This window comes from Copadichromis virginalis, linkage group LG11 (assembly GCF_057382275.1).
Source record: "Copadichromis virginalis isolate Kocher_CV1m ecotype Utaka linkage group LG11, C_Virginalis_male_GT1.1, whole genome shotgun sequence".
In the NCBI taxonomy this organism is placed as follows: Eukaryota; Metazoa; Chordata; class Actinopteri; order Cichliformes; family Cichlidae; genus Copadichromis; species Copadichromis virginalis.
Window position 1 is genome coordinate 27,576,833 of NC_140628.1, and position 27,630 is coordinate 27,604,462.

Below are 27,630 nucleotides of genomic sequence, written 5' to 3' on the forward strand. Positions count from 1 at the left end.
GCCCTTTGTGTGCAGTGAATAGGATAGGATTGTTTCTTTTAGGGGGTTGCACAATAAAGAGAGTAGGGCGGCACTTACGAAATTTTGATTTGTCCTGATTGGTTACTAAACAGAAGTAGGTTTTCATTGGCTTACATTTCTTGCGCGGGCGTGGTCTCATGGCTTCTCAGGTAGAAATGTGAGAGGCGGTGCATAAACAGAGTGGGCGAATATGGCGTCCAGCAAGAAGGGTAGTGGGACTAGCAGACTGGAAAAAGGTGTGAATGGAAGGCGCTCGTCCAAACACAAAGAGGGTCCACTGGGTGAGGTTTTTTTTTTTTTTTTTTTAATTTGGTGTACCTACTACGCTCCCTCTGTGGCTTGTCCCTTTAATAACACCCCCGCCCCCCAATTTGTACGCTGTGTCCTCCTGCTAACGTTCGTTAGCGGCTAAGTTAGCTGTCCTTTGGTAGCTGCCGCTAGGTCTGTTTTAGCAGTAAAAGTCTCGTGATTCTTGTATGACAGAAAGAGGCGCTGAGTTAACATGTGTGAGCTGTTGGTGAAATAATTGTCAAGACAAACTCTGACACTCTGTTGCTGGCATGTCTCTAGTTAGAGCATCCTTTAGACGTAGAAGCCGCCTGCACACTGTTAGTAGTCATTGTAACGTTAGCAGCTAGGTTATCTATGTAATAGACTTTAATTAACGGGACACATACTGTATGTAGCACGTGCTCGTATTTATGTTCACTTGTCACTTTTCGTGACTCTAGCGTCGACCGCTGACACCGACCGGACCCACCTGAACAGGTACGCCAAAAACAACCACTAGAGGAGAAGACTAGATTAACCAGATTAAAGCTGCGAGCGTAACACATGCACACAAAGGGGGAGTTTATAGTTGTACTGCCCTGTGCACTAATCGATTAAGGTGGACTGATGGTGACGCTGTCACTAGTTCGACCGGTGTGACGCAAGAGCAGGGTGACACATGGTGACTAACAGCAAGTCTCTGAAAGGCGGTGGCAGACTTTCAAAGCACGCTGCTCGTAGGGACTGTGGACGTGCTATTATTACTAAACACACTCTCGATTTTGCTCTGTTCGTCTGGTAACTAGTCTTCTGTCTCATTGTTTCTAAGAACAGTCCAGGCCACCACGTTCAAAAGGCCATATTTCTGACCGCAGTCTGAATCTTATCTTTGTCTTTGCTATCTAAACAAATGGCATTGTGTGTTGTAAGCACTTATAACTGGATAGGAAACGCTTCCCTAATCTTACTTGTTATGTAAATTTTCTAACATGCTCAGGTTTTATCATCAGACTTATAATTTTCTTTTCCTATAATGCTATGATGTTATAAAACTTACGTGAACCTATTTATGTAAAGGGTGTGGAGGCTCATTGTTGCAAGTTTCCTGTTGTTGAGTTTGGACTTGTGTGCGTGTGAAGGTGCTCTGTTTGGTAGAAAGGTCAAAACTTCGTTCTCATTATACTACTGGGCTCCTGCTGTGCGCTCTTCTGTTTTGCCTTTGCCCTGGACAAAGATGTCTTTCTATAGATTTAATTCTTTGAGTATGACACATGATGTGGCAACTGTCACATCATATGTAAAGAGACCATCTTTCAGAGGTTGTGCTGTGATGGAGGGTGCCTTTTGAAAAACAGCCAATTTTTATGTGCTTGGGACTATAATTACCCACTTTTCTACAGCATGGGTCTGTTTAGGCTTGATAAAGTGGGGAAACAAACACCAACGAGTTAGAGAAGGCTTAGACAAGATCAGTACAGTAAGTCAAACTGGCATTGAGAAGATACTTCAATATAACAACTTCGGTAGTGTTTTCTGAGTGGAAGGAATTTCAAGTGAGAATTTATAGTCAAGACAAAAGGAAAGCTCTTAAGTTTATTTATTCACTGCAGTCACCTGACATTTGGAAAAGCACAGGTGTTACAAGCAATGACAAGAATTCCCATGGGGCAGTGAGCCGGTCCTCACAGTCAGTCCAAATCCAGATGGAATGAGAAACATTCATTTTATTATTTACATCTGTTTCTCATTATAAAATGTTTTTATATCTCCTGAAAATTAACATAAAAATAAACATCTGTCTGTCCATTTTCTTAACTGAATCAGAATCGTGTTTATTGGCCAAATATATGTGCAGACACATACAGGGAAACTGCTTAAGAAAATGAGAAGAGCCCTGTATTACAAAGTCAGTTCAATGTACCAAGGTATTTTTTTTTTGTCATCATCTGGATTCACTTGCTCTACCCTGGTAACAATAAAAGCAATAAAATTGTTTTAGATTTTCAGCAAAGAGGGGAAAAAAAAACAATCAAGGAATAATGTTGCGACTAAGAATCTCTGTTTCTTAGTAATGCTCATCGGGGACATAAAATTAAAAAAAACAAAACAAAAAAACCCCAAAACCAAAATATTAGATGCTTTTTAAAAACAAAACTTAAACCCCTCCTAGTGTCTGTGCCCAAAGGTCTGAGTGATGTTCCTGGAATGGTGACACCATTTTTCCGGAGAAGGTCAGTAGGTGGTGATTTCATATCTGTCGTTTTCTAATCTGAAACTTAACCTGTACTTATGCCGAAATGTATTCTGCTCAGGAGGTTAAGTTAGGCAGTTCATGCTCATATTCTCACTTAAGGCCAGTTTAGAAGCACCAATTTCAACAATATCTTTGGACTGGGAGAGAGATGCAGGCACTGGGAGAGAATGCAGCGGAGCCTTTTGTTCTGCTGCACAGTAGTGTGTGTGTGTGTGTGTGTGTGTGTGTGAGTAAAAGTTTGTTTATCTCAGTATTTCTATAAGTAGGTGAAGGTTCATGACTCCATTCACTGAGTTATGAAACTGTCATCTGTGATATCAGTCAAAAAGTTCTCACTGAGGTCATGTTTTCCGAAAGGAAAATATCCTTCAAATCATGTTTTCACCATCTGTTTTTGGGTGTTCACGTGCTGTCCATGTCCTGCATTCATCCCTGAACATTAGTGTTTCTCAAGAGTTGGTGCAAACTGCATGTTTCTGATGCTTAAATTAATATGAATGTATTAAAGGCACCTCAAATACTCAAAACTCTAACACATGGGGTCACAACACTAAAGTGTTATTGGCACTTTAGGTGTAATGCATATGAGTTAGACTAATGCTGGTGCTAAGTGGTGGAAGGTTTAGTTAATTAATCATAATGTTTTGATAATTTAACAATTTTAAAGTGAATTTTGTTGGGGTAACCATTTGTGAAGGTAGTTTTGTGTAGGGTTTTTTTTATGTAGTTTTTCCTAAAAAGTCTAACTGTTAGTTCTTGGTAACAAGTAAACTTTGTTCTATTTTATTTAAATATTTAATATTAAAAACCAAACAAACATTTTAACAGTTAATATATTGCTATCATATCATAATCTTATGGTTGTAGTTTGCCAATTAAGTTTAAGGTCACAGGGAGTTCCAAGCTGATCTGCCAATAGCAAAATAGCCTCGAGTTACAGGGAGAAAGTTAACTGGGCAAGGGTCGTCCTTGCTGTCCGTCCTTTTAAAAGAGGCATGGTTAGGATCAACAGAACACAGGGAAGAGCAGCATATTGCTTCTTGTTACAACGTCTGAGAGGTAAAGAGATACATCACAAAGACAAGCGAGCAAGACAACAGAGCTGGAAATCACTTTCTCTTTCCTTTAGACAACACCAGCATCTATTTTTCTTTCTCTCTCATTCTCTCCTTTTTTCCCTCCATGCTCTCATTGTGGAAGAGAGGACACAGACATGGACAGAGCCTTGAACTCAGATGCTGGTAAACACTTTCACTTTTTTCTCTTTAAGCTATTCAGTTTTGATTTTTGTTTTTTTGTTTTTTTTACTACTTCATCCTGTCAGTTGTATGTTATGCCAGTGGCAGTCAGCAGGTATTTTTATGGATGCTAAATTCACACTGTCTTTGGGCCCCACAGGGAACATTATGTGTCTGTAATGTTGTTGGTGTTGGTTGTTGTACATGACTTATTAATGCTGACTCTCATCCATCTTTAATGTGGAGAGACCAGGTACAGCTTAATGGTTGCAGTGGCCACTTGTTTTACAAAAATATGGAAAACAAGGCATGTTGAGACATTTTCAGTATTGACATACTAGCTAGAGGAAGCCTGGAGCATTTGTGAATGCATACAAAGCGGATGTGATAAGGACAGTAGGTGAGTCATGTCTGATGGTATATTTACCATCTGTAAATGTACCGTTCCTGTAATGTTATCAGCTTGTGTGGGTGCATGTGTTTCATTATGGAAAATCCTGGCAAGATGACAAGATTATATGCCTGTGGAGAAGTTTTATCAATGCAAAACTTTATCACAACTTTGCACGACGGTTTCACAAAACATCACAAGTTTGTAGTTGAGTCTAGCTGAAGATGAATGTGGTTTTATGCATGGTGTAATGTACCATTGTTTACGCCAACACATGGGTTGAATGCCAGCATTTGACAGGTGTTTAAATGCTTTGCAAGATACTTTCTAGTAACAGCTATCCTTTTCCCTCTGTTCTAGGCATTATCATTTGTCAAACAAAGGTGAAGTCTTTATTGGATCATTGTATGTTTGAACTCTTAATAAGATGGTACTGGTTTGCCTAACTTTGTTCATTTGCATTTCATTTGCGTGTAATTTGGTCCCTGCAGTTAGATAGGGTTGTAATGTCTCCTGGCTTAATTTTCATTAAACAAGTTTCAGAGCAGCTTATGCTTATCCAAGGGTTCATAAAGTTCAGGCCCTTTCAACATCAAGCTTATTGGCATGCTCAGATGAGAGGGTTGCACCGCCGGCTCTAATTAGGCAATGTAATTTTAATATTGGGTTTGTGCCCAAACTGGTTTGACTGCATTAGCATTGCTTTTGGGTGATTACTTGACTAGCACCACTCACTGTATCACTTTAGGTCACACTGCTGTGAATGTGTTTATGCAGAAAGATAAAAGTATATTTATAGATGTTCTTTGTTTGTGTCCTTTGGTACTTCATTCTGATGTCATTGTACATTACATGACTGCTTCCTGTGTTGTCAGGCTCTGAACGTTTGCAGTCCACACATAATCCACTAGCTCTTGGTCAAATCCTGAAATTGAGCAAGAGTTGTATAGATCTGCAGGTAGCTGTTGAGTTGTTTTGAGTCTTAGTCTAGGTTTACTTCATTGATCTTTACCAGGAATATGAGTAAGTAATGCTTGTGTAACATGTCAGGGTGAGTGGGACATTGAAACTCTGGAAAACATCCACCAAATAAATGTAAATCGCCATTGTTTTCCTTTGTCTGATACACCTGGGCTTGCTTGCAAACATGGACGAGTCAATCTGAGAAGCTGTCAATATTGAGACAAATCTAAAAAAGTGAGAGAAGTCCTACCAGTCTACAAACCTAAAAAGTATTGATGTTTAAGGAGTTTAAGTAATTGTCCATATTTCTAAATGATAAACTCGTGGTTCATTGAGTTTGAGCAGCACAACGTTTCAGAATCCCCAGAAATCATGTGATGATATTAGACCACAAAAAGTATTCCTTTCACATGGCTGAACTGGTTGGAAATTTGCCCTGAAGCTGCTTCATTAAGCTTTGGATGAATAAACAGAACTATTTTAAGCTGAAATTTTTAAAAAAGAAACCCTTTTCCCACTGCAATGCTGTCCTGTTTAGTTCAGTGATTTTTGGTTCCACATTTGTTTTGGTCTTTCTGTATTCCCCAGGGTCAATAAATGCAGAAACTAACATTGCTCACATAAATCACATAAATTCAGAGGGTTTTGTGTTTGTAGAGAAACGTTTTCTGCTTTTGACAAAAGCAAGTTAAAACAGACACAACTGAGTGGACAGTGGACATAATATCACAGCACATAATGACTGTTTGCTGATTTGGAAAACAAACAAGCCTCAGCTCTGTAAAATGTGGACTTGGAATTAGGTGTATTCAGATGATGCATATTTTAAAACAATCAAGGAAGATCTGCTTGATGTAATTAAATCATTTATTACTAAGTGTACAACAGTTACAAAAGTTGATTCTTCAGAGGCTCTCTTCTAGGATATGAACAAATTGTTGTTTTTTGTGTTTGTTTGTTTTGTTTTTGGGGTTTTTCTTTGTCAGAGTAGGGGAGTGAGAAGCAGATGCCAGTCAGGAAAATGAGCGTGTGCGCGTGTGCGTGCGTGCTATAAGTTGTCTGGCTGATAAATGTCTCTTTGCAGATATCAGGGGGACGTGATTCCTCCCAGCAGTCTGAAATTGCCTCTCCTATTACTCTTCCTGAATGGCAGAGAATAGCAGAATAATTGTGCGATTAGGGCTCCATTATTTCTTTGACCCTTGAAACAATATTTCTCTCTGTTATCTGTTCACTTTTCAGCATGCAGAGCCTACTCCTGCTTCCCAATCAATTATGTCTCTTTGGGCATTGTTTTACCAGAGTTATTTATCTGCATTTGTTCTGTATTGCTTTTTCAAAGTTGAAAATGTAAAATCCAAAGTTAAAGGATTGAGGCTAATTCTTAGAGTTGTCATTTAATTTAGCATCACTTAAGTGGTGATAATTTACTCTACGAACTGATTACTATCGACATATTGCCATACTAATGAAAATCTATTAAATCAAGAAACAACAAAAAAACCTGTTTCCATTTCTCCCATAGTTTCTCGTCTTTTTTTTTTTTTTGTTGTTGTTGTTGTTTTGTTTTGAATTGAATTGAACTTTTCTGCGTGTCCAGTGCCCCTTCTTTTCTTTCCTCTTTCTCAGCATGCCAGAAACCTTATACAAGTACCAGCTAGTTCCCAGAGATGTTATGGAAACTCTGATCTCAAGTGACTCAGTAGGAGAACGCCATCCTACAGTGATAATCCAACAGGGCAAAAGTGCTACATCTTTGTTATTATTGTTTTTTGTTTTTAATTTCACTAGAGAGGTGGGCACACTTAATAAACACAGTCTGCTGATGGTTGTCTACTGTATACCTCCCTTTGGGATTCGTATGCAAGTTTGTTTATGTGTTTTTTGTCAGTGTATGACTAATCTGTGTTTGTTTCCCAGCAGCATGATACCAGATCTTGGTGGATTTTTGGTGTGCAGCTTTGGTTTACATCATTTAATTTCAAGCCTCGCTTAACACGTTTCAGTTCATGAGATTCCATACATCAGGATGTAGGGGCTCAGTTAATAAGACTAAGAACATTTTGTAGGATATATCCAAAAATATCCCACTTGGTACAGTTTCTACATGCTGATTACAGCTGTGGGTGTGGTGCAGAATATTGATCAGGGTGCTACTTTTTATGGTAGTTGGAGCAGATGCCAGCTTTCAGTCAGGTTTTTAGAAACGCAGCATATAAGAATACATTTGGGATTAGAAGGATAGTGGTATTAGTAACAACAATGTTACTAATAACTAGTAACAACAATGTTACTAATAACAGGAACTGCAAATTATTGCGATTACACCCCTAAATCATCAGTTACGTGCCTACAAGTGAAAAGAGACATTCCCCAGTGGAATACATACTCATGTTAAAAGAATGTTGTTATTCTTACCCACAGTAAATCTGATTCTTTCATTGTTTCATTCGTGGCCTTTTCCTTTTGTTTCACTGCTTTTAGTGATGGATACCAAAGCAGTATTTGCGGCCCTGTACGGTGTGTGCGAAGAAAATGCAGCTTTCTTCTCAGGGGGAGCCAAGGGGTCACAGGGTGATGCTGCACGGCGGCTGGTGGAGGCCATGAAGCAGATTCAGGAGCACGCTCGCAATCTGGAACCTGTTATTTCTGGCTTTGCTAATGTTTACCATCACTTTGATTTTGATCCACATATACCAGCTAATGGCTATCGCTCCCTGGTCAAGGTAGGCTTTCTGATGTTTTAAGGTCTTTTTGCGTGTATAAATGAACTCTTGGATGTGTGTTTTGTTTTGTTTTTATTTAATCTCTGTGCAGCTTGGAGAAATGGTACCTCTTCTGCAATACATTCTTATCAATATTCTTTCCACACTGTGAGAAACTATTCACAGCACCTCTTTGCTTGAATATCACTTTGTTTCAAGGTCAGTCCATTTGTTTTACAGATTGATTTTATGTTACAAAGTGGGCAAGATAAATTCCTCCAGCTGCGAATATCTGCCTCTACTGTATCCACTGTACTTTATCTTGTACAGTTATTGATGAAACATCATGACCTTCGGTTACTGCAGCCCACCACAACAGAATGAGTCTAGTAGAGCAGCAAATGAATCCTGTTCTGTTTTCTGGCTTCTCTGTTTCCACATTTATAATCCTTCTCATTCCAGCAGTACCACTCTTGCTAATCTGTAACACCCAGTGAAGCAGGAAGTTTTTTACATGTTCTCATTTAGCCATGCTTTCACACATCCTCTCCTTTCCCTTTAGGCTTACCACACTAATCTTAATCACAACTTAAGCACACCCAGAAGACTTGTCTCTTTAATGAGTGCACAAATGGAGATTTTAGGTTTTGTTTTTTGTTCTTTCAAATAATGCGTATTGCTGTGTATCTTCATTTCAAGAATAAATATAATTCTATAAAATTGTATCCCTTTAACACCTAGTAATATAATGTTTCCTAATACTTATATTAGTACTTAATAAAGTTTTTAAGGTTCGTGTAATGTGATTTAGAATTTGCTGAATGTCAAAGTAAACTTTATTGTGTGGCGGATGTTTTCTAATTTTAGGTACCGGTATTTTATTGTCACTTTTTTTATTTTCTAGGTTGTGCGTTGCTGCCTTCTCCACATCATCCACAAGGGCCACTACATCACAGCCAACCGCCGCAGCATCTTCTTCCGAGCAGCACATAATGCAGGGGAAATGGAGGCGTACTGTAATGCTCTGTGCCAGCTGCGTGCCCTGCTTTACCTGGCTCAGCGCATGCTACATGACAACAGCCACGGCAATTTGTTTTTCCAGGATGAAAGCGGGCTCAGCGAAAGTTTTGTCCGTGAATATGCATCCATGCACAAGGGTTGTTTCTATGGCCGTTGTCTGGGCTTTCAGGTGAGATGAGCTGTTTTAGCAGTCATATGATGTGACAAGGATAAGCACTGGGAACTGTGGAGTGGTGAGAGTAAGAAAACGTGTAAAACTCTTATAACAGTATAGATGAGCAGCACTACTCATAGCTACAGTTCTGGTAAAGGTTATATACATTTTTCATTCATCAAATTTTTCATATTGCATTCTACACCTTTAACTTTTTTATATTTTGTGTTGTGTTAGGACTAGTTAGTTGCGGAATAGAGGTCTCAAAGATTTCTATAGTAATTTGTAAAGTATTCTTTAGTTTTGTAAAAGAAAGAACTTGTTTATGTTTGAGGCAACTGGCCTGTTACCTGGTCTGTGTATATTCCCCTGCTTTTATTTTAGAAATAGGAATTGACCCTAAAAAGAGATGTTAAGGCTATGAGAAATACAGAACGACGATCTGGTCATCTTTACAGCAGTTCCCATTTTTCTCAGTTGAGCTTAACAAGGGAGGCTGAACTCTCACAGCACAGAGGTCAAAAGCAAACTAAAGGGAAAAAATGATGGAGCTCCCTTTGAGTCTATTTTCTATCAATTTGTAATCTCTTACAATTCTGATATTATGAGATCTTCTCATTCTTTTTTTCACTTTCTTTTGTAGTGATTCTTCATTTGTGTTCTATTTCTTATGTTTAAATGTGTGGATAGTGGACTGGAATTGAAATTATTTTCTCTGTTTTTGTACATGCCTTCTCCCCTCTAGTTCACTCCAGCCATTCGCCCCTTTCTTCAGACCATCGCTATCGGCCTTGTGGCCTTTGGAGAAAACTACAAGCGGCATCAGTCAGGAATAGGTCAGCAACATCTTGTCTGCATCTGCACCCTCTCATCATCCAGCCAGATCGTTTTCATTCATAGATCGTACTCATCCAGCCCCACACCTCTTCTACATTGCTCCCTTGCCCCTGACTGTGTAACTTTTGATGTTGTGTTTGGATTGTAGATGCTCTTTCATCCCTTGGAATCTTGAGGGCTTGCTGCTGTGCTTCTTTTATATTTCAGAATGTTTTGAACATGCACATAGTTATGTACAGAGGCAGCAAGAGAAGAACATGCACTGTCATAGACACACATGTATTGTGCATGTGTGTACACAGACAGAAAACTATTTAACATTCAGTAAAGAATTATCCATTTCTCATGGTTTCTTGTGCTCTCTGCTGCACCACAGTGGAAGCAGGAGGTATTGCACCATATGGTGAGTGTGCTAGACCACCACCCCTTTTATAATATTCCTCTGTAGTGGTCTGTATAACTGTGTGAAGAAACTTATTTTATTCTAAAGCTCTTACTCTGCCAAATTGTTCTGCATTTAGCACTGTAAGCTACATTAGCATTCCTGTGCCTGTATATCATCATGATAAAAGGCCTTTCCTTACTGCCCATCCTTGACCCATAATCGTGGGCAGTAAATAAACCACTGAAAGCAAGAGAAGATTGATAATACAATTGAGTCCTTGTGTGGCTTACCATGAGCCCAGTACAGTAGACTTAAAAATCCCTGTGGCAAAAATGACTATAGTGTTTTGACTATGTAAAAGCCAATTTCACCCTTCTGTTTTTTGTTTTTTTTTTTGTTTTTTTTCTCCCCTGCTAGGGACCAGACACTTGAAACTTTAATGTTCATTCCCTCCTCCACTTGTTCCTGCTCTTTGTCTGTGTGTTAAATGTGGCTCCCTTACCTGTTTTTTTTTTTTTTATCTTTTGTCCTTGCTATTTAGTTTCTGTTCCATTTTTAACCCATCATTATCATAATATGCATTCCTCTCTTTTTCTTTTTTTTTTTTTTTTTTTTTTTCCATCGCCTTATCTCGGTCTCCTCCTCATCATATATGCTTCTCCCTACTTTTTTCAGGGGTAGCAGCCAGCTCTTTCTTTACCTCAGGAAAGTATGCCATTGACCCCGAGTTGAGGGGGACTGAATTTGAGCGCATCACCCAGAACCTGGATGTCCATTTCTGGAAGACATTCTGGAACATCACTGAAACTGAAGTCCTGTCTGTGAGTAGACTGTTAATGTTTTTTGTGTCTGTCTGTTGACAAACACACAGAGACACCCGCTCTTGGACATCTGTAATTGAGAAGAGTTATCTTTGCTAACTCATGTACCAGGATCTGCACAGTGCTGTTTTTAATTTCGACGCAGTATCAGGGATACTTTGCTTTCCTCTGGTAATGGTACCTTTCTATCATTATGCATTTCACCTACAGGCTGTTAGTAATAATAGAGTGGAATTCAATTTATTCAATGGGGTTCATGATTTATTCATTCAGTTTCTCTTTCCCTCCAGTGGCCTGCCTCACTCTGAAACTTGTACTTTTTTTTTTTTTTCCCCTCATCTTTCTTTGACTTGTTTTCTCACTAAATGTCTGGGGTTTGTTTTTTTTTTTGTTTTTTTTTTTTTCTTTTTCTTTCTGTCTGTCTCTTTTACCACAGAGTCTCGCCAGTATGACATCCACTCAAGTCAAGGTAAACCGAGCTCTTTCTGTGCCTCCTGCGACCTTTGACCTTCCCTTGGCGGCCAACCACAGAGCATCAGTAACTATAGCTCCACCATCAGCGCACATCGGCACTGCTCCTGTTCAGATGAGACTCATTTCTTATGATCTGCGTGAAGGACAGGTACTTGAATCTTTATTCAGTCCATACTATAGTGGCATACTTGAAAATTCAATAAAATCTTTATAATCTCAAACTCTCTGCAAAAGTTTATGGAGCTTTTAAAGACTAATGCTGGCACTTGCTGTACACTTGTCTCTATGTCATTGTTATGTTGAGTTCTAATCTCATTCTGGATGACTGCCAGAGATGGGATTGTAATACATTAATACGGTAATGTGCTTTTCATGCCTGCGTAGTAGGTTGAGACATAACAACAAAGTCAAACTTGTGATCTGAATGACATAAACAACCTGATGAAAGACCCTGGCGCTGATCTGATTATTCTCAAAAAGATTTTAAGTAGGGTTGTAACAGGTCTGAAACTGCTAAGGATACACTGCAGGCACTGCCAGTTAGCATCTGACTTAAGGGCTTCATCTGGAAGCAAGGGAGGCATCAGTCGCTGGTGTTTGATCTAAACCTTGGTGGGCCTGCACACAGCCTTGGTCTGGCTAGCATTTGTGAAGTCTGTTAAAGAAAAACATATAAGGGGAACCTTCCTAACTCACAAGGACACCACCAAGGCAAAAGAATATAGAAAAGTGCAGCTACAAATTTAAATTGTTAAATTGCTTTTAGCATGTACAGCACTTTGTGAACTCTGGTTTTATGTTAAAGTGCTTTATAAATAAAGGTGGTATGGTATTGTCCTTGTGTTGCCCACAATCCACATATGTCTCCATGGTAGAGGTTAAATGTCAGAGAAGTGGTTAGTTATTAGCTGGAGAAGACTGACAGATTCTTTGCTATAGTTCAACATAGTCACAATAACAAAGAACAGTACAACAAAACTAGTAGTCAGAATTTAAAAAAGCAAAAGATACAACGGCGTGAAGCAGTAATCTACCTGTACAATGATTGGAGGTGCAGCGTGGTTTGCAAAGTGTGCCCCTTGAGGAAGTGAACTACTGAAACTCCTGTTAATTGATATTTATACAAAGCCGTTTGTTGAAATGAACTCTTGTCTATGCTCACTCTGGGCTAAAAGGTAGCTAAGACTTGCAGGTTACAAGACAACTGGCATACGCAGTAAAGCACTGACAGCCATTTATCCATCCATTTTCTGCTGCTTGTCCAGATCACGGGGAGCAGCCATAGCAGAGATGCTCAGACCCCTTCTCCCCAGCCACTGGCTTCAACTGCTTTGGAATCACCACTGAAACCTTCACAGGCCCAACATAATCTATCCAGCAGCTGACCCAGAAGGCAACTGGGAAGCATCATAGACTGATGTCCAGACCACTTTATCTAGCTTCTTTTAATGCCAAGCAGTATCTGCTCTTCTCTGAGCCCCTCTTGAATGCCTTAAGCTTCCCACTGTGTCTCTAAGGCTAAGCTCAGGCTCCCCACCACTTGTAGGCACAATTTTATTCTTTCTGTAATTACCCACAGCTTGTAGCTGTAGGCTATGTAGCCAGCTTTGCCTTTGCACTCAGTTCTCTTGATCACTTCAGTGCAGTGTCTGCATCACTGTAGGAGCTGCACCAATTCTTTGTCAATCTTTGACAACCAGTGACAACAAATACAACCTGAGCACTTAGACAAGAAGATAAGTAGAACGCCAGTGCTGGGTGCTAGGCCAGTCCACAGGTTGTTTGTGTCAACCAGATGACACCTGCATCTTTCTTGGTATTATCTGTGTGTGTGATGCATATTTAAGTAGCCAATTCTGGTGGTTAGGAAAGTGTACTGAAATAGGTTAGTTTTCCTCCATATGTTTTTGCTGACCTTGCATATATCAGACATTTAAAAAAAAAAAAAAAAAATCTTTCAGTGAACAATTCAACAATATTTGTTGGCATATGTGGCATTTTCCTTGTTTCTTGTTTAAACAGCAGCTTGAAATCATCATCTTATTCTGCTTAATTCTCTCACACACACACACACACACACACACACACACACACACACACAATGTCATTACTTTCTTTCTTTCTTTCTTTTTCTTTTCCCTTTGCCTCCCTTTTTCTCTTGGGAGACTCCCCCTTTATCCGAGCTGCTCTTGTAGCCTGGCAGTTAACCAGACATACAATTTCTCACATTGATCATCCAACAAACAACAGTCCTTTTTATGTCACAAAACACAAGCCTGCATCAGTCGAAACACTTTCTTAGCCTCCGTCCTTGTTTCTGTTAATTAATGGGAATTAGTATGTGTTCCTGCAGCCAAGCAAGGTTGTCAGCAAGCTGCTGCAGAACAACTGGTTAATCCACTTCTCAAAGGAACCCTGTTGCTAACATTAGAAAATTTATCAGCAATAAGACACTGTTTGGAACCACAGACACTGTGAATACTAGACCCAAATAGGAGATCTTGATTATTTGTCTTTCTGTTCATCTTCTAAGTTATTCGTTCTCCTAATAATGTTTTTTTTTTTTTTTGTTTTTTTTTTATATATATAATCTCACTCTCTCAGGACAGTGAAACACTGCTGTCTCTGTCCCGCTCCGAGGGGGGTGCTATCTCTCTTTCCCTGGGGCTGAAGACCAAGCGCCTCCCCTCTTCTCCATGTCTCCTGATCCATTTCCATGGTGGAGGCTTTGTGGCACAGACCTCAAAGTCTCATGAGGTGAGAAACTACTGTTCTACTGAAGTTAGCTCAGTTTCAGAAGTGTTTTATTTTGACTAGAGATTCATTATGATTACCTCTGTCTTGCATGATAAAGCTGGTTAGATTCAATGGACTGCTTTTCCTTGTATTTAATGGAGGTTTGTATAGGACAGTATTGATGTGTTTGTAAGATTTTATAATAGAACACAGACCAAGAAAACGTGGCACTTACCTGTCAAAGCACTAACAACAATACACCTCTAGCATTAGATGCCAAGTTCAGGTTTTGAGCCTCTATCACCAAAGCTGTCATCCAGCTAATTTCATCCTCTCATCCCTTCAATCATGTTTTCTCAGACTAATTGTAATGAAAACCCAACTAATTAAAGTGTTGATGAGACAGACACTAGTTGACAGCAGAGGAGAAGAGGGGTTACCAGTCTGAGTCTCTTCCCCTGTCAATAGTGTGACATGGATTGAGAATTTAGACTAATTATTTTTATAATTATCCCCTGAAAACTTAACAGAGACTCTCTGACCTTACTCTGTGGCTTACTTACTGGTAAGGTGCTTGCAGAGCTGACCCTTGTCTGTCATTGCTTTCTGTCATCTAATTCATCCTCACTCCTTTTTGTTCTCATAAAGGAGGAACTTGTATCCTAGATTTAATTTCTGGATCACTGTGCTAGAAAAAAGAAGCACACAGACACTAGCCTTGTATATTATTACTATGTAAAAAACCCTTAAAGTCTTTTTTTTTTTTTTTTTTTTTTACCCTTTTGATCATAAGTTTAAATTGGTGGCAGTAAATAAATTTTAACAGGAAGACTGCATATTAGTGTGGTTTGTTGATTTATAAATAGGAAGATTTTTTTTAAAAATATAGTTTGTACCCCTGTACTTTATCCTGTGCTTGTGTGGTCATTATGTGGCATGAAGCTACTTATAGCTGCTTTAAGACAGGGCTCTGTGAAATTGCAAAGGACATTGGCATCCTTGATCTGCAGCTGCATAGCAACCAAAGGATGAGAGGGAGCAATCAGAGAAGGGATGTGTGGGGCTGTCATGTTGAATTAACAGAGAACTGTACAACCCCGCAGAGAAAGATTACCCAGGGCACTAATGGAAGACTTGTCAGACTATCCTTCTCTCTCTTTTTTCTAGGCGCTCGTTTCTTTTTCTTTTCTTATTACATCCTCCTTCTCAATCTTTTTGATATCACAAAATCATTTTTGTTCACTTTGTGTCCTTTTTCTACATCTCAGTTTAGTTGTATTTGGACATCACTTTACTTTCTTTCCCCCTTTTGCCTTTTTGGATCCCTCTACCAAGACCCAGAAATGAGGAATACAAAAATGAAAGATTTTATGATGGAGTGGAGATGAGCATTTTTGCCTTCAGTAGCTCATTTAACCTCTTCTGGATCCTGTATCTCCCATCATATGGGTGAGATGAACAGTTCAACCTCAGATGAAGAAGCCTGTGGTGGTCTCAGTGCATAATGATGCTGATATCACAGGAATAAATGTACTTAGAGTCTATGTATTTAGTAACTTGGGCACAAACCCACATTCAGTAAATGTTGAGGTATTTGCAGATTAACTGCTATTTCTGTCTAAGAATCAGTAGGACAGCAGCTCCTCTTAATTCCAGCTTAGAGGATAGATTTGGGACCCTTTAAAATTATGTGTGTGAGAAGAGTTTCCTGAGTCATTTAAATTTATACAGCCTGGTTCCCACCCATTAAAACTCTTGCACACACCTCTTCTCATATTGACTTGTTGTAGACTGCCAGTAATGGCTGTTGTTCTCACTAAGTAGAACGCATATACACCTTGGGAGCAGCTTTACTGATTTGCACAAACTCACATTGCCTTTCCTGCTCAGTGCTCGGACTGCATGCACACACTTATCTGTGTCCTCACACCGAGATTTATCGTGACAGGTAGAGTTTTAAGACATCACAGCTGACTGCTGGAGCTGCTACTTTTCTTTTTGTCATACTACGGTAAATCAATGAGGGATGAGACAGCACATAAACATGTACACACTGTGCTCTTCCTGCCATTGTGAATGGTGATCTGTTGCTTTTACCAACACCTATCACAGCAAACGTATAGGTGTTGGAATTTGATAAAGACAGAAGAGGAAAGGGCGAAAGCTTTGCAAAAGTAATATTGTCAGAACTCATCGTGCCTTTCTCACATTTCAAGGTCACTGCCTAAGCAGAGTAAACACTTAACCTGACTGTAACAATATAAAAAAACGATCAGTATTCTGACAGCAAGTCTGTATCTATGGATTTTCTTTGTATATCCACACCACCTCCTTCTCTTTGTCCTCTCTCTTCATACTTCACCAAATAGGACATGTGGGCACATTTGTTATTGCAGTGCAAAAAGAAGGAAAATGGATTTGACTGTGAGGGCAGCGCTCATTCTCCCTTTGTCTAGACAGTAAGCCAGAAAGCAGACAGATGACATCAGAAGAAAGCATAATTTTTATAACTTTTTGTCCTTCTTTTCAAATGTTCCACACAGCAGGCTTTTCCTCAATCACTTCTCTTTTTTATTTCTCTCTCCCTGCCTCTGTGTTTTATTATGGCTGCTGTTGTGTGTCATAAATTTACCAACATAAAAAAAGCATTGTTTTTCCTTTTATAAAGTCATGTCTTTGTATCATTATCTTCTGTTTGAAACAGCCCTATCTAAAGAGTTGGTCCCAGGACCTTGGTGTTCCCATACTGTCAGTGGACTACTCTCTGGCCCCTGAGGCACCCTTCCCACGCGCCCTAGAGGAATGTTTCTATGCCTACTGCTGGGCTTTGAGAAACCACCACCTATTAGGTATATGCATCACACAGCATTGTTTATACTTGAGTATGGCTGTGTATCTCTCTTGTATATTTTCTGTTTCTTCTTTAAAGTCATGGGAATAGTATACAGCAGATTCACAAAGTACTCAAACCCTCTCATATTTTGTTCACTTTATTGTACTAAAGATTTAATTTAAAATGGATAAACAAAGCCATGGAGTCAGCTGGGAGCTTTCTGTAGATATATGCAGTAAGACTTGAGGCATAAATCAAAGTGAGGGGTACAAAGCAACTTTTAAATCTGAGTGTTCCCAGGAGTCCGGTGTCCTCAATAACTGTGAAATGAAAGAAATTAACTACCAGGAATGTTCCTAGTATTAACTTTGTAGTGACATAGACCTTCAGTGTGATTTGATAGACATATTGGTCTTTGGGCAAAACTCTGAGCCTTATACCTTTCAAACACCAGGCACTGCTCATTACTTGCTAATACTAGCCTATGGTGAGGCATGGTGGTAGCAGCATGGGGTTATGGAGGAACTCTGTGACAGAATAAGCAATAACTTGTCAGAACTGACGAAACGCAGCAATGATTTCAAGCATGGAAAGGCATATTCTGGACCACTCAAGGATCAAAGTATGTCCTAAAGCCCACAGTTAAACCCCGGAGAGTGGAGATACCTCAAGATACAAGTTCATTTTCTTGCAATCCAGTCTGTTGGAGGTTGAGAGGATCCGCAAGGAAGAGTAGATAAACTGCCCAAATCGAGCTTGTATAAGCTGCCAGGGATCTTCTACAAGCTACTGATTTCATGTCTGAATACGTTAAATGGTTTTAAAGGAGATTTGAGTTTTTGATTTCTGGTTTAAAAAAAAAAAAAAAAGAGAAGAAAAAAATCTAAACAATTTTGTGTTAAAAGTAAAGGTGTGTGTGTGTGTGTGTGTGTGTGTGTGTGTGTGTATTCTACATCTTTGTATGCAGAAGTAACAGTATGTCCCTTAGGCAGATGAAAGAGAAGAAAGTTATTAGAATTACTGAGCAGGCACGTTGAAGGGATAACACCCACCTATTTCAGCGTGAAGGTTTCTGTGGAGTGCTTCTCTAAATCCTCCGCTGCGTTCACCAATTGCTTGTACCTCCTGAGAGGATTCATTTATCACTTTGAAAGTGATCATGCTGTATGCTTCTTGCACTTTACTTGCTGTTCAGTGCTATCACACCAGTTGTGATGCTCAGTATTTCGACAGAAAAAAAGAAGCCATCTGGTCGGTTTGGGGTACGCTCGTCCGCTGAAGCACACTGTGTCAAATTAACAGAGATTGCAGTGCAATATGCTACTGCTGTAGTACAAGTCCTCAATATCATGGCTATGAAGTAGATAGGGAAACCCTAGTTACAAGAGCTGCCTATTACCACAATGGTGAACAGAAAAGAGTGTTGCTGTTACACTGCCTTTTTTTTTTTCTTCTTTCATTTCAGTAATGTCATAGTTTTTTTTGTTTTTTTTCCCTTTAGAAAAGATGTATAAAAAAAGAAGTTCTTGTCCCCTTCATGTTATCTCATTTTTCAAAGTTTTCCCTGTGAATTACTTTTCTTTCTATCCGTCCTTGTACCAGAAGTCTATAATTTTTATTTATTTTTCCTTACAGGGTGGACTGGAGAGGTGGTGTGTCTGGCTGGTGACAGTGCAGGAGGCAATTTATGTGTGACGACATCGATGCGAGCTGCTGCTTTTGGTGTGCGAATGCCAGATGGCATCGTGGCAGCCTATCCAGCTACCCTGCTGACAGCCTACGCATCCCCTTCCCGTCTGCTAACACTCATGGATCCCCTGCTGCCACTCAGTGTGCTCTCTAGGTGTCTCAGTGCCTACGCAGGTAGGTTTGTGTGCATGTGTGTATTTCTGATTTTTACCTGAAGTTGAGATTTAAGTTGAATCCTATTTTTCGTTTCTGTCGAGCACATCTGTCTACTCCTTGTTATACATTACATAAACATATTGGTCAACCACCAGGTGACAGCTTTACTCTACTGGATGTATGATAAATTTTTATTGAAATAAGTTGTCAGGTGGGTAACAAACATTAAAAGATAAAAGGTCAAGTTTTCAGCTCAACACACAAACAACTCGCACAAAAAAACCTAGAGTTACATCACTATATTCAGGAGGCCAACAACGGCAGGGAGAAATGAGTTCTTAAATCTGCATCTTGGCAGATTAAATCTGCAGCTAGAAGGAAGAAACCTGCACTGTTGAGTAGTGATATCCGATACCAAGTAATATTCAGGGTGGTATCGACGATACTGATCCGATACCGGTACTTTGTACAAAAACTTATTTTATTTATTGTATCTCAAATTATAGCATAATAATGATTATAGGACATCAGATTACTTGTTCTTATCGCTTAATGCAGGGTTTATCATATAGAAATAAAAAACTGAAGTTGTGGCTATTTGAACACCTTGCCTGCCTGCAGCACTAAAGGACTCCGTGAGAGACGTCTGTCTCGCCCTAGCAGCACCTGTCCCTGTCCTCCTCTTCAGTTCGTCTCAACATACGCTCGCCATATTCTGTGATATGATTTACTCTGAGGTGTTTGACAAGGTTAGTGATGTTGCCACAACCATACATGCCAACCCTCCCGATTTTTCCGGGAGAATCCGGAATTTCAGTGCCCCTCCCGAAAATCTCCCGGCGCCACCATTCTCCCAAATTTCTCTGAATTTTCCACCTGGACAACAAAATTGAAAAACCATATTGCAGAATTCATAGCGCGGCCCAGCCAATTCCAGTCTCCAACAATGACGACAGCTACTTAGTTTTAATATTACTCTTATTTCTCTTTCTGGGTCGCAAAAAAAACGTTTAACATATTTTCAGGTGAGAATGTAGCTGTGTAAACTTCAAATATCTGAGCCGACCGACACATCGTTTTCAAACCCCCGTGGTCTTGCGCTACTCGGGTTAAACATGATATATAAGTCACTTTGATAACTTAAAAATGTTATTGTTTGGCTTTTTCAGTGTTTTATTTGTTCGTGGGTAAATCGGTTTGGCTGAGATTAAAGTTATTCGATTAGATTAAATTAAATGTAACTTTATTAATCCATCGGGTGGGTTCCTCTGGGGTTTTCACACAGCTGAATAAACGTCAAACAGAAAACGATTAAAGAGAAGCGTGAAACGGTCGAGAGTTTACGTCAGCGCCCGGTTATATTTTAGATAGCAAGGAGCAGACGGCCGAGTTTCACTCCACGGAGGGAGCTCGTGACGTGCTACCCGGTTTTCTTTAGGCCGCGAAGGCCGGGTCCTCAGGTGGAAGCAGCCTCTGAATTTGGACACCCCCGCTGTTTCCAGGCCGGTCAATAATAACGGTGACATTTAATGTATTTTATCCGATAAATAAACACTGTAAAATGTATTTATCACCCCCCCCACCCCAACAGCCCTTTTGAATATCTCTCTAATTCTGAGTTCTCAAGGTTTGCAAGTATGGCCACAACACCTCACTCTTGGAGCACTTTTTTGCCACATGTATCGCAAACTACGTCTCAGCTGTTTGTGGAGATAAAATAAATCCGCACATGACTCCAATTACGCTCAGCCATTGTTGTGAGTGCGCACGCCAGCGGTTGCGAGACATTAATACAGCTGTATTTCGCACATAACTATGAAAGGCAGAAGAGGAAGTAGTTCCTTTGAATGTAGACAATCCGAATGTTATAGTTTCTTTCCACTGTGTTCCTGTTAATGATAAACTACAAATTTACCCTAAATTACTAAAATATCGATATTTTAATGTGAGAATCGATTCTAGAACATAAGTGATTGGTACGTTGAAACCAAGCACACCATTGTTTTTTCTTGTGATATTACCAATAAGTTTGATGTGTTACATGGCCCTCTTCCTATTGAAAAAAACAAAAGTTGTATCCAAGATGGCCGACTTCTAAATGGCCACCATGGTCACCACCCATCTTGAGGAGTTTGCCCCCTCACATATACTAATGTGCCACAAACAGGACTTTAATATCACCAACCATCCCCGTGTGTGTGTGTGTGTGTGTGTGTGTGTGTGTGTGAGATAAATTTTAGTTTCACAAGGCAGGAGAACTGAGGACAATGAATGACTGCAGGAATTGGCTAACAATTTGTGACAAAGAGATTGGCTATGCTGACTCTCCTTTCAATAACTGAACTAAAACACTCATCATTTTTCTGTTCCTTCCTGCTGTCCACATTGTGTATTGTTGGCTTTGCAAATAATTGTATGGCAGTATTGAACGCACTCTGTCAGCGTTTACTGGACTATTATACCTCTTATTATTGCTTTCCTGTCTTCTCTGTTGTTATTCATTTGTGCTTACTGAAGAATAACAAACACTTTTATCCATTTTGTACATTTACTTCCTTCTTTTATGTCTTCTTCTCCAGGCAGTGGGCCACAGACCGAGAAGCAGGTGGAGAAGGTGAGCACGCTGAGCCTGGTGAGGAGAGACACTGCACTTCTGCTGCGAGATTTCCGACAGGGAGCCTCCAACTGGATCCACTCTCTGATCGATTCTAGCAGAGCTCCAGCCTCCACCAGCACAGCACCAGAGGCACCAACAGAAGCCACAGGTATACAAGTAACTGTTATAGTTGTTAGTTGTCAGGTTGGAACATTAGGTGTGGCTTGAATGTATTTGATAGGCAGTTGCAGTCTGTCCATGTCTTGGTCATCTGCCCCTGCTCAGATATGTGTGGGTGTATATCTCCCACATTCTGTGTTTTCATTGAGCCAATTAATATAAGTGTTCCCCAAGTTCATTTACACCTCTCATGAAAGAGGTCAGTGATATGAGAACTTCTTATGCAGCATCTAACTAATTATTGCTTTAGCCAAACCATTTGTGTAGTACTCCTGTGTCCATATTCATATCAGTTCTCATCTTTGGGATAGCAAAGCATTGACAGTAATTGTTAATTGTAGCCACCGTAAATCTGGTGGCGAATTGTAATTTTCATGGTGTGCCCCTTACCTTGGTGACACCCCCACAGCTGCAAGCCCAGTCTAATGAGAGTATCATTGGTGGGTGTACATTAGTAAAAGGCCATCGTGGTGCTGAGATGGTTCATTATTAAAGAGATAGGAGATCGGTAGAGCTTTGTGAGACCAGCTACTAACTGCTGTGTTTTGACAGTTCAGGGCGGGCAGATGCTATCATCGTGTGACAGCACTTTTTGAATTTCCTCCACCTACTTCTCATCTCTTCCAGATATAGCTCAATTTGCATTCTAGGCTTTTAACTATTGGCTGTCAACCAGAGGACATATGATAAGTGGAAACAGTAGATGAAGTGAAAGTGATTGTGTGTCACCAGTGTTATTTTTCATGTGTCCTTCAACTGTGGTTAGTCCAAATGAACTAAATGCCCTCTTCATTCTTAATATGCTCTGATCTGTCAATCCTGTGTCGTTTCTGAAACTTAATTGTACTATATGTTTGTTTCTCATTGGCATTCTTAATTTCAGTTGTGCATTCATCAATATGGTTCCTTCTGTCCTTGCTTCCTAGATGCAGTGAGGAAGAGCATTTCGGAGGCGAACATCTCTTCTCCTCATACAGACCCACCTGTCCCCACGGATCTTTCGGAGTTCCCCAACAGGAAATTATCAGTGAAGAGCCAGACGTGCCAGAACTTGGGATCCCACAGCAATCCCATTCCCAGCAGTGCACCGCTGCTCTCTGAGCGTGCTGTAGGTCATGCTTGAACAGCTTGCTTTCAGCTGATGCTCTTATGCAGAAGAACCTAACAGTATTAAATGGCCAAGATCTGTTTCTTTAATAACACCTGGCTGTTAGTGGGAATCATTGTGAGAATTAAACCTGTCGTTATTTGACAATGGGTAATTTAATGATGATTGTAGCACCACTTTAGTGAAGTGAAATCCCACTAGCCTCTTGTCTTTGATCAGGATATCTCTGCTTTCAGCTTGCTTTAAAAGGATTTGGCACGCAGTTGTAGCCTTTTTAAGAGGTCGAACATTTTTGGGGCATTGAAATATTTTGGCCGTTGATCAAACAATGCTGTCTACCCTGTAGTGATGTGCATGTGTCACTTTGATGAACTCATCCGAGATTGTGTCACCCATCCCTCACAAACAGATTTGGCTTTGAAATGCTGACAGGATATCAAAAGGTTTTGGTTGTGCGAGTACTGGCAAGGTGTTGCAGATTATCCTCATATTTTCTCGCAGGCACACTGGATTAGTGGCTGGCGCAAGCAAAATTAGCAAGCAGAGGTGACGTAAGATATTAAATATGCTTTTCCTTCTGAAATGGGAATCGCTCAGCCAAGAGTCAGGCACTGAGCCAAGATTTTTCCAAGGACAAAGTGGCGTGTGTGTTTACATAACTGTGGCTCATGGCTCATCGCTAGGCAGTGGTGCAAGTTTCAGTCATTATGCAACTGTAATGTTTAGTAAGTTTGGGGAAACCTGCAGTCAGCTTAGATTGAAGAAGTCATTTGGACGAGTGATGAAGCAGTTCTCCCATTGAAAACTGAATCCAGATGGATAGAATAAACTTTATAGGACTTATAAAACCAACTTTTCTTGTAAAAATGTTTTAGCCTTTCTTATTTTTTATTGATATAAAGATATCCTTTGAACTAACCTAATATTTTCTCATCCTTTATGTAGCCAGAAGATGTCAGTTTCTTCTTTGCCAAAGATGAAGATCCCTCAGTGATCACTGACCTGTCTTCAGTGGCCATACCACCCCCTGCTGGAGAGGAGGGCTCACAGCAGGAGCACCCCAGGGAATTTCCTCTTGGGTTTGAGCCACTGCGCTCAGAGCAACTAGCAGAGATGAAGGTGGAGAGCTCTCCAGTGGTCAAGGATCCTTTCTGCTCACCTCTGCTAGCCCCTGACAGCATGCTGAAAGGGCTGCCACCTGTACACATAGTGGTAAGAGGACGTAAACGGTTAATTACTGAAATTACTGGTTCGCAGGTTACTTGTACAAATCTATTGTTTGCGTTACTCATTGTGTGCTAACAGTAGTCTATATTTTATAGCAAAGTGTTTTCTGTGAGAACGTGTGTGAGATTCAACTTCAAGTATAAGTTGAGCATTATAAAGGTAGACTGGCAAAAGCACATGCTCCCATGGTAGTGGCTATGGAGTTTTCTGTGGAAGCACAGCCTCCCTCAGTAGATGGAGTTTAACTGTGTGTCACATAACTGTACATATTTACTGTCTAGTCTTCTGAGCACTTTCTGAAGACTTATTGTTCACTTAAAAGTTGAGACTTGGGGGGCAATGGTGTCATCACTGGCTGGAATTGGAGCTTTTGATTGTATTACACAATCCCTTTCGATGCATTATATACTATACATGGTGCTGCAGAGGCATTAAAGTGTTAACTGACAGCATACCAAAAGATGTACGTGGTTTACAGATATTGAAGTGAAACAGTGTGATGGGAGAGAGAGGGTAGGTTAAAGTTATGTTTTTCCTTTTCTCTTTTCTTATTTTTGTTGTTGTTGGGTTTTTGTTTTGTTTTTTTTTTTAATTCGCTGGAGTGAGTCAGTGAGAATGTAAAGAAATTGGGGACAAAAGAGACTGAGGATGCTTGGCTTCGTTTTCTTCATCCACTAATTAAGATTCATGACATGTCTGAAGGGAATCCAGATTTGCTTCTCACCATTTCTAACCCTTCTTTTCCTCTCTCTCCCCACCCTCAGGCTTGTGCACTAGACCCCATGCTGGACGACTCTGTAATGTTTGCCAAGCGTTTGAGGAACATAAACCAGCCCGTCACTCTCTGTGTGGTGGACGACTTACCCCATGGCTTTCTCAGCCTATCTCAACTCTCAAGGGAGACGAGGGAGGCTGCCAATGTCTGCGTGGAGCGAATTCGCGCCGTCTTCACACAGGACACACCCCCAGAGCCACGGAAGCACCGCAAGTTGGAACGGACCGACGGGGGTGTGTCAGCATCTTCAGGGGAAACCAGTTCTCTCTTTGTTGGCCCCACTGAGGGAGGAGAGCTAGCTGTCGGGAGAGGGGCTAAAATTGCTGATGGGGAGGGCGCAGTTGCTGTGGCAGCCCAGAATAACACTGATGCTGGTGGCATTGGGGCTTAAATAAGGGTATATAATAAAAAAGGGGGACTGCATTTCACTCGAGGAGCGAAGAGAGAAGGAGTAAATGAAAGTCGGACAAATTTAGGCAGCGTAGTGCCTATATGCAAGGCAAAGCATCCTGAAAACAGACAGGGGGTGGGAAATGCAGTCTAGCATATCGCCCAGTGTTTGAGAGACAAAAAAACAGCAGAGGAGGAGCACTGAAATATAACTTCCTCTGCTTTACAATTCCTGCCACTTGTCTGTGCACCATTATACACCAACGCAAATCTGGCAGACAAAGTGAACGCACCCACAAGAGACAGTCATGTTTTAGAATAAAATTATTTAGCAGCTACTTAGATCAAAGACCAGCACTCACCCACACACACACAGCAGTCGTACTTAACAGAGTTGCTGTGAGGCAGCAAAGGCTCGGACATAAAGAGGCACAGACTATTCTCGAGACGAGGCCTGAATGGGTGATTCATATAGGCCGAGGCAGTGATTCGAGGCCCTAATCAGATAGTAGTAGGGACACTATATGCGTCAGTGTGGAGTCACCTCTATCAGAATGGCCATTTGTCCGTTAGGGAGCGACTCTAAATAACACTTAATAGCTCCACATTGTGTTCTCAATTACGCCAGTTTAGCAGTCAATACAGCTCACTTTGTGGATGGTAACTGTGTAGACTCTCTCCAAAATAGAATTACAAAGCTAGAACAACAGCGTGAAACACTTGAAACTGGATAATTGATTCACTTCTTTTCATATATTTGTTGCAGTTTTAAATCATTTTATGAATTCTATGCAGTAGTATTAGTTTTGTTATTTATATCCGTTTTTATTGCAGTTATGCCAGGCTTAAATGTTCTTTTCTGTTCTATATTATATAATGAACTCTTTTCATTTCTTTCCCCCCATGTTTTTCAGTGTGCTGAATATTTACCTCTGCTTTTGTGTGTGTGTGTAGCAGCAGCTGTTCTGACATCGCTGGCCTTTCCAATTAAGCTTCTGTTCTACCCTCAGCAATATACAATGATCAGAGTAAATGTAGAACATTACACAGGCACAGAGTGCCCTGCCTTGTGCATTTTTGTAGTGATATAATAATGCTAGTACAAAGACTGGACTGCATTAGTTTGTAGAAAAGTACACTTAGGATACATCTTGTAGGTCTTTCAGTGACAATCATTGCTTTGATATTTTAAAATGTTTTTTCTTTTTTTCTTTTTTTTTCCTTTTTTTTGTTACAGCAGCAGAAAGTCCAGCTCTCAGCTATCAATACACATTTAAAATTTCACTACAGTGATTTCCTCTCAAGTTGCCCTGGTCACTGACTGTGTGCTACTGTTCACTACTTCTCTGCACAGTAGGGACTGTGTCAAAGTGCCACTTCTCTGTAGCTGTGGGATTTCCTGCCTGACAACTCTTTTTCTTTCTTTCTTTCTTTTTTTTTTAATTACAAATTGGAGGCTTTTAGGAAAAACTTAAGCAAAGGAAAGGGATTGCAGAGGTGCGCTGTAAAAGCCGTTAAGACTTTTGTAAGACATTTTTGACCAACTAAATGTGTCTGGTCCATCATATATATATTTTTTAGCTCCCCACTGTCAGATTTGGGCGTTTCTTTGTTTACGATAACCTGAGGACACTCCCTTTTGCATGTTGCTATCAAAACACTTTTAAGTATGCAAAAATGTCCTTTGTAGGGTCAGTCCCTCTATCACGTCTAAGTAAATATAGATGCCAACAATGCTGGCACTGTCCTGCCCTTGCCTGGTAAGAGGGCTGGGGTTGTCAGGTCTGTAGAGAGGGATGCTGTGTGATGAATTGGATTTAGCTGATGCTCAGAGAGCAAAATCCTCCCCCTGTTGAAGAGCAGGATTTTCAGTAGGAAAGTCATGCTACAGGATTATACCATACTCAGTTGTCAGCTTCAAGTACTTACTTTAGTCAGATTGATGGAGAGAACAAGGACCGAGAAGAGGAAGAAAGTTATACAGTCGCTCTTTCCGAGATGCTGGGCTGAAGCAAGTGTTTGCTTTACTAGCCGCTGTTTATGCTCACTGTGCACTTTTGCAGTAGTTGCACTGTCGCTCAGTACAAGTTTAATTTAAGCAAAGCTTGAACATGTCACCTCCCTCCCCTCTCCCCGCTCTGTGCCTCTGTCTGTGGCTGAAATGGAGAATGGCTGCACACATAATCACAGTTGTCTGCTACGTGTTGAGAAACACGACCTCTTTGTGTTGTGTTCATATCAGACAGGAATGGCACTTCACACTCTAAACTATTCATAGTATTAATTAGCTGTTGTTGAGAGATGTCTCTAATGTAGTCAAGCCTCTGTGAGACAACAGTTTTTATCTGATATAATGTACACAACCTCATCCATACTGAAGTCAACACCGCACAGGATGAACAACAAA

At 40.3% G+C, this 27,630-nt stretch overlaps 1 protein-coding gene across 2 annotated transcripts; it reads left to right on the plus strand.

Annotated features, from left to right (window-relative positions):
* The first annotated feature begins 146 nt into the window (after positions 1-146).
* On the plus strand, positions 147-26,658 carry lipeb (lipase, hormone-sensitive b). Of its 2 annotated transcripts, XM_085471796.1 has the most exons (14): positions 248-302; positions 3,746-3,786; positions 7,622-7,863; positions 8,747-9,031; positions 9,762-9,852; positions 10,914-11,059; positions 11,496-11,681; positions 14,138-14,290; positions 16,974-17,118; positions 18,738-18,965; positions 21,527-21,712; positions 22,650-22,831; positions 23,777-24,043; positions 24,823-26,658. In XM_085471796.1, exons 2-14 carry the CDS (start codon positions 3,759-3,761, stop codon positions 25,222-25,224), a joined length of 2,541 nt encoding a protein of 846 aa, XP_085327922.1. In that variant the 5' UTR covers positions 248-302; positions 3,746-3,758; the 3' UTR covers positions 25,225-26,658. The 2 variants fall into 2 exon arrangements, with proteins under 2 accessions (XP_085327921.1, XP_085327922.1); XM_085471795.1 differs by lacking the exon at positions 3,746-3,786 and having other exon boundaries at positions 147-302.
* Positions 26,659-27,630: the final 972 nt, after the last annotated feature.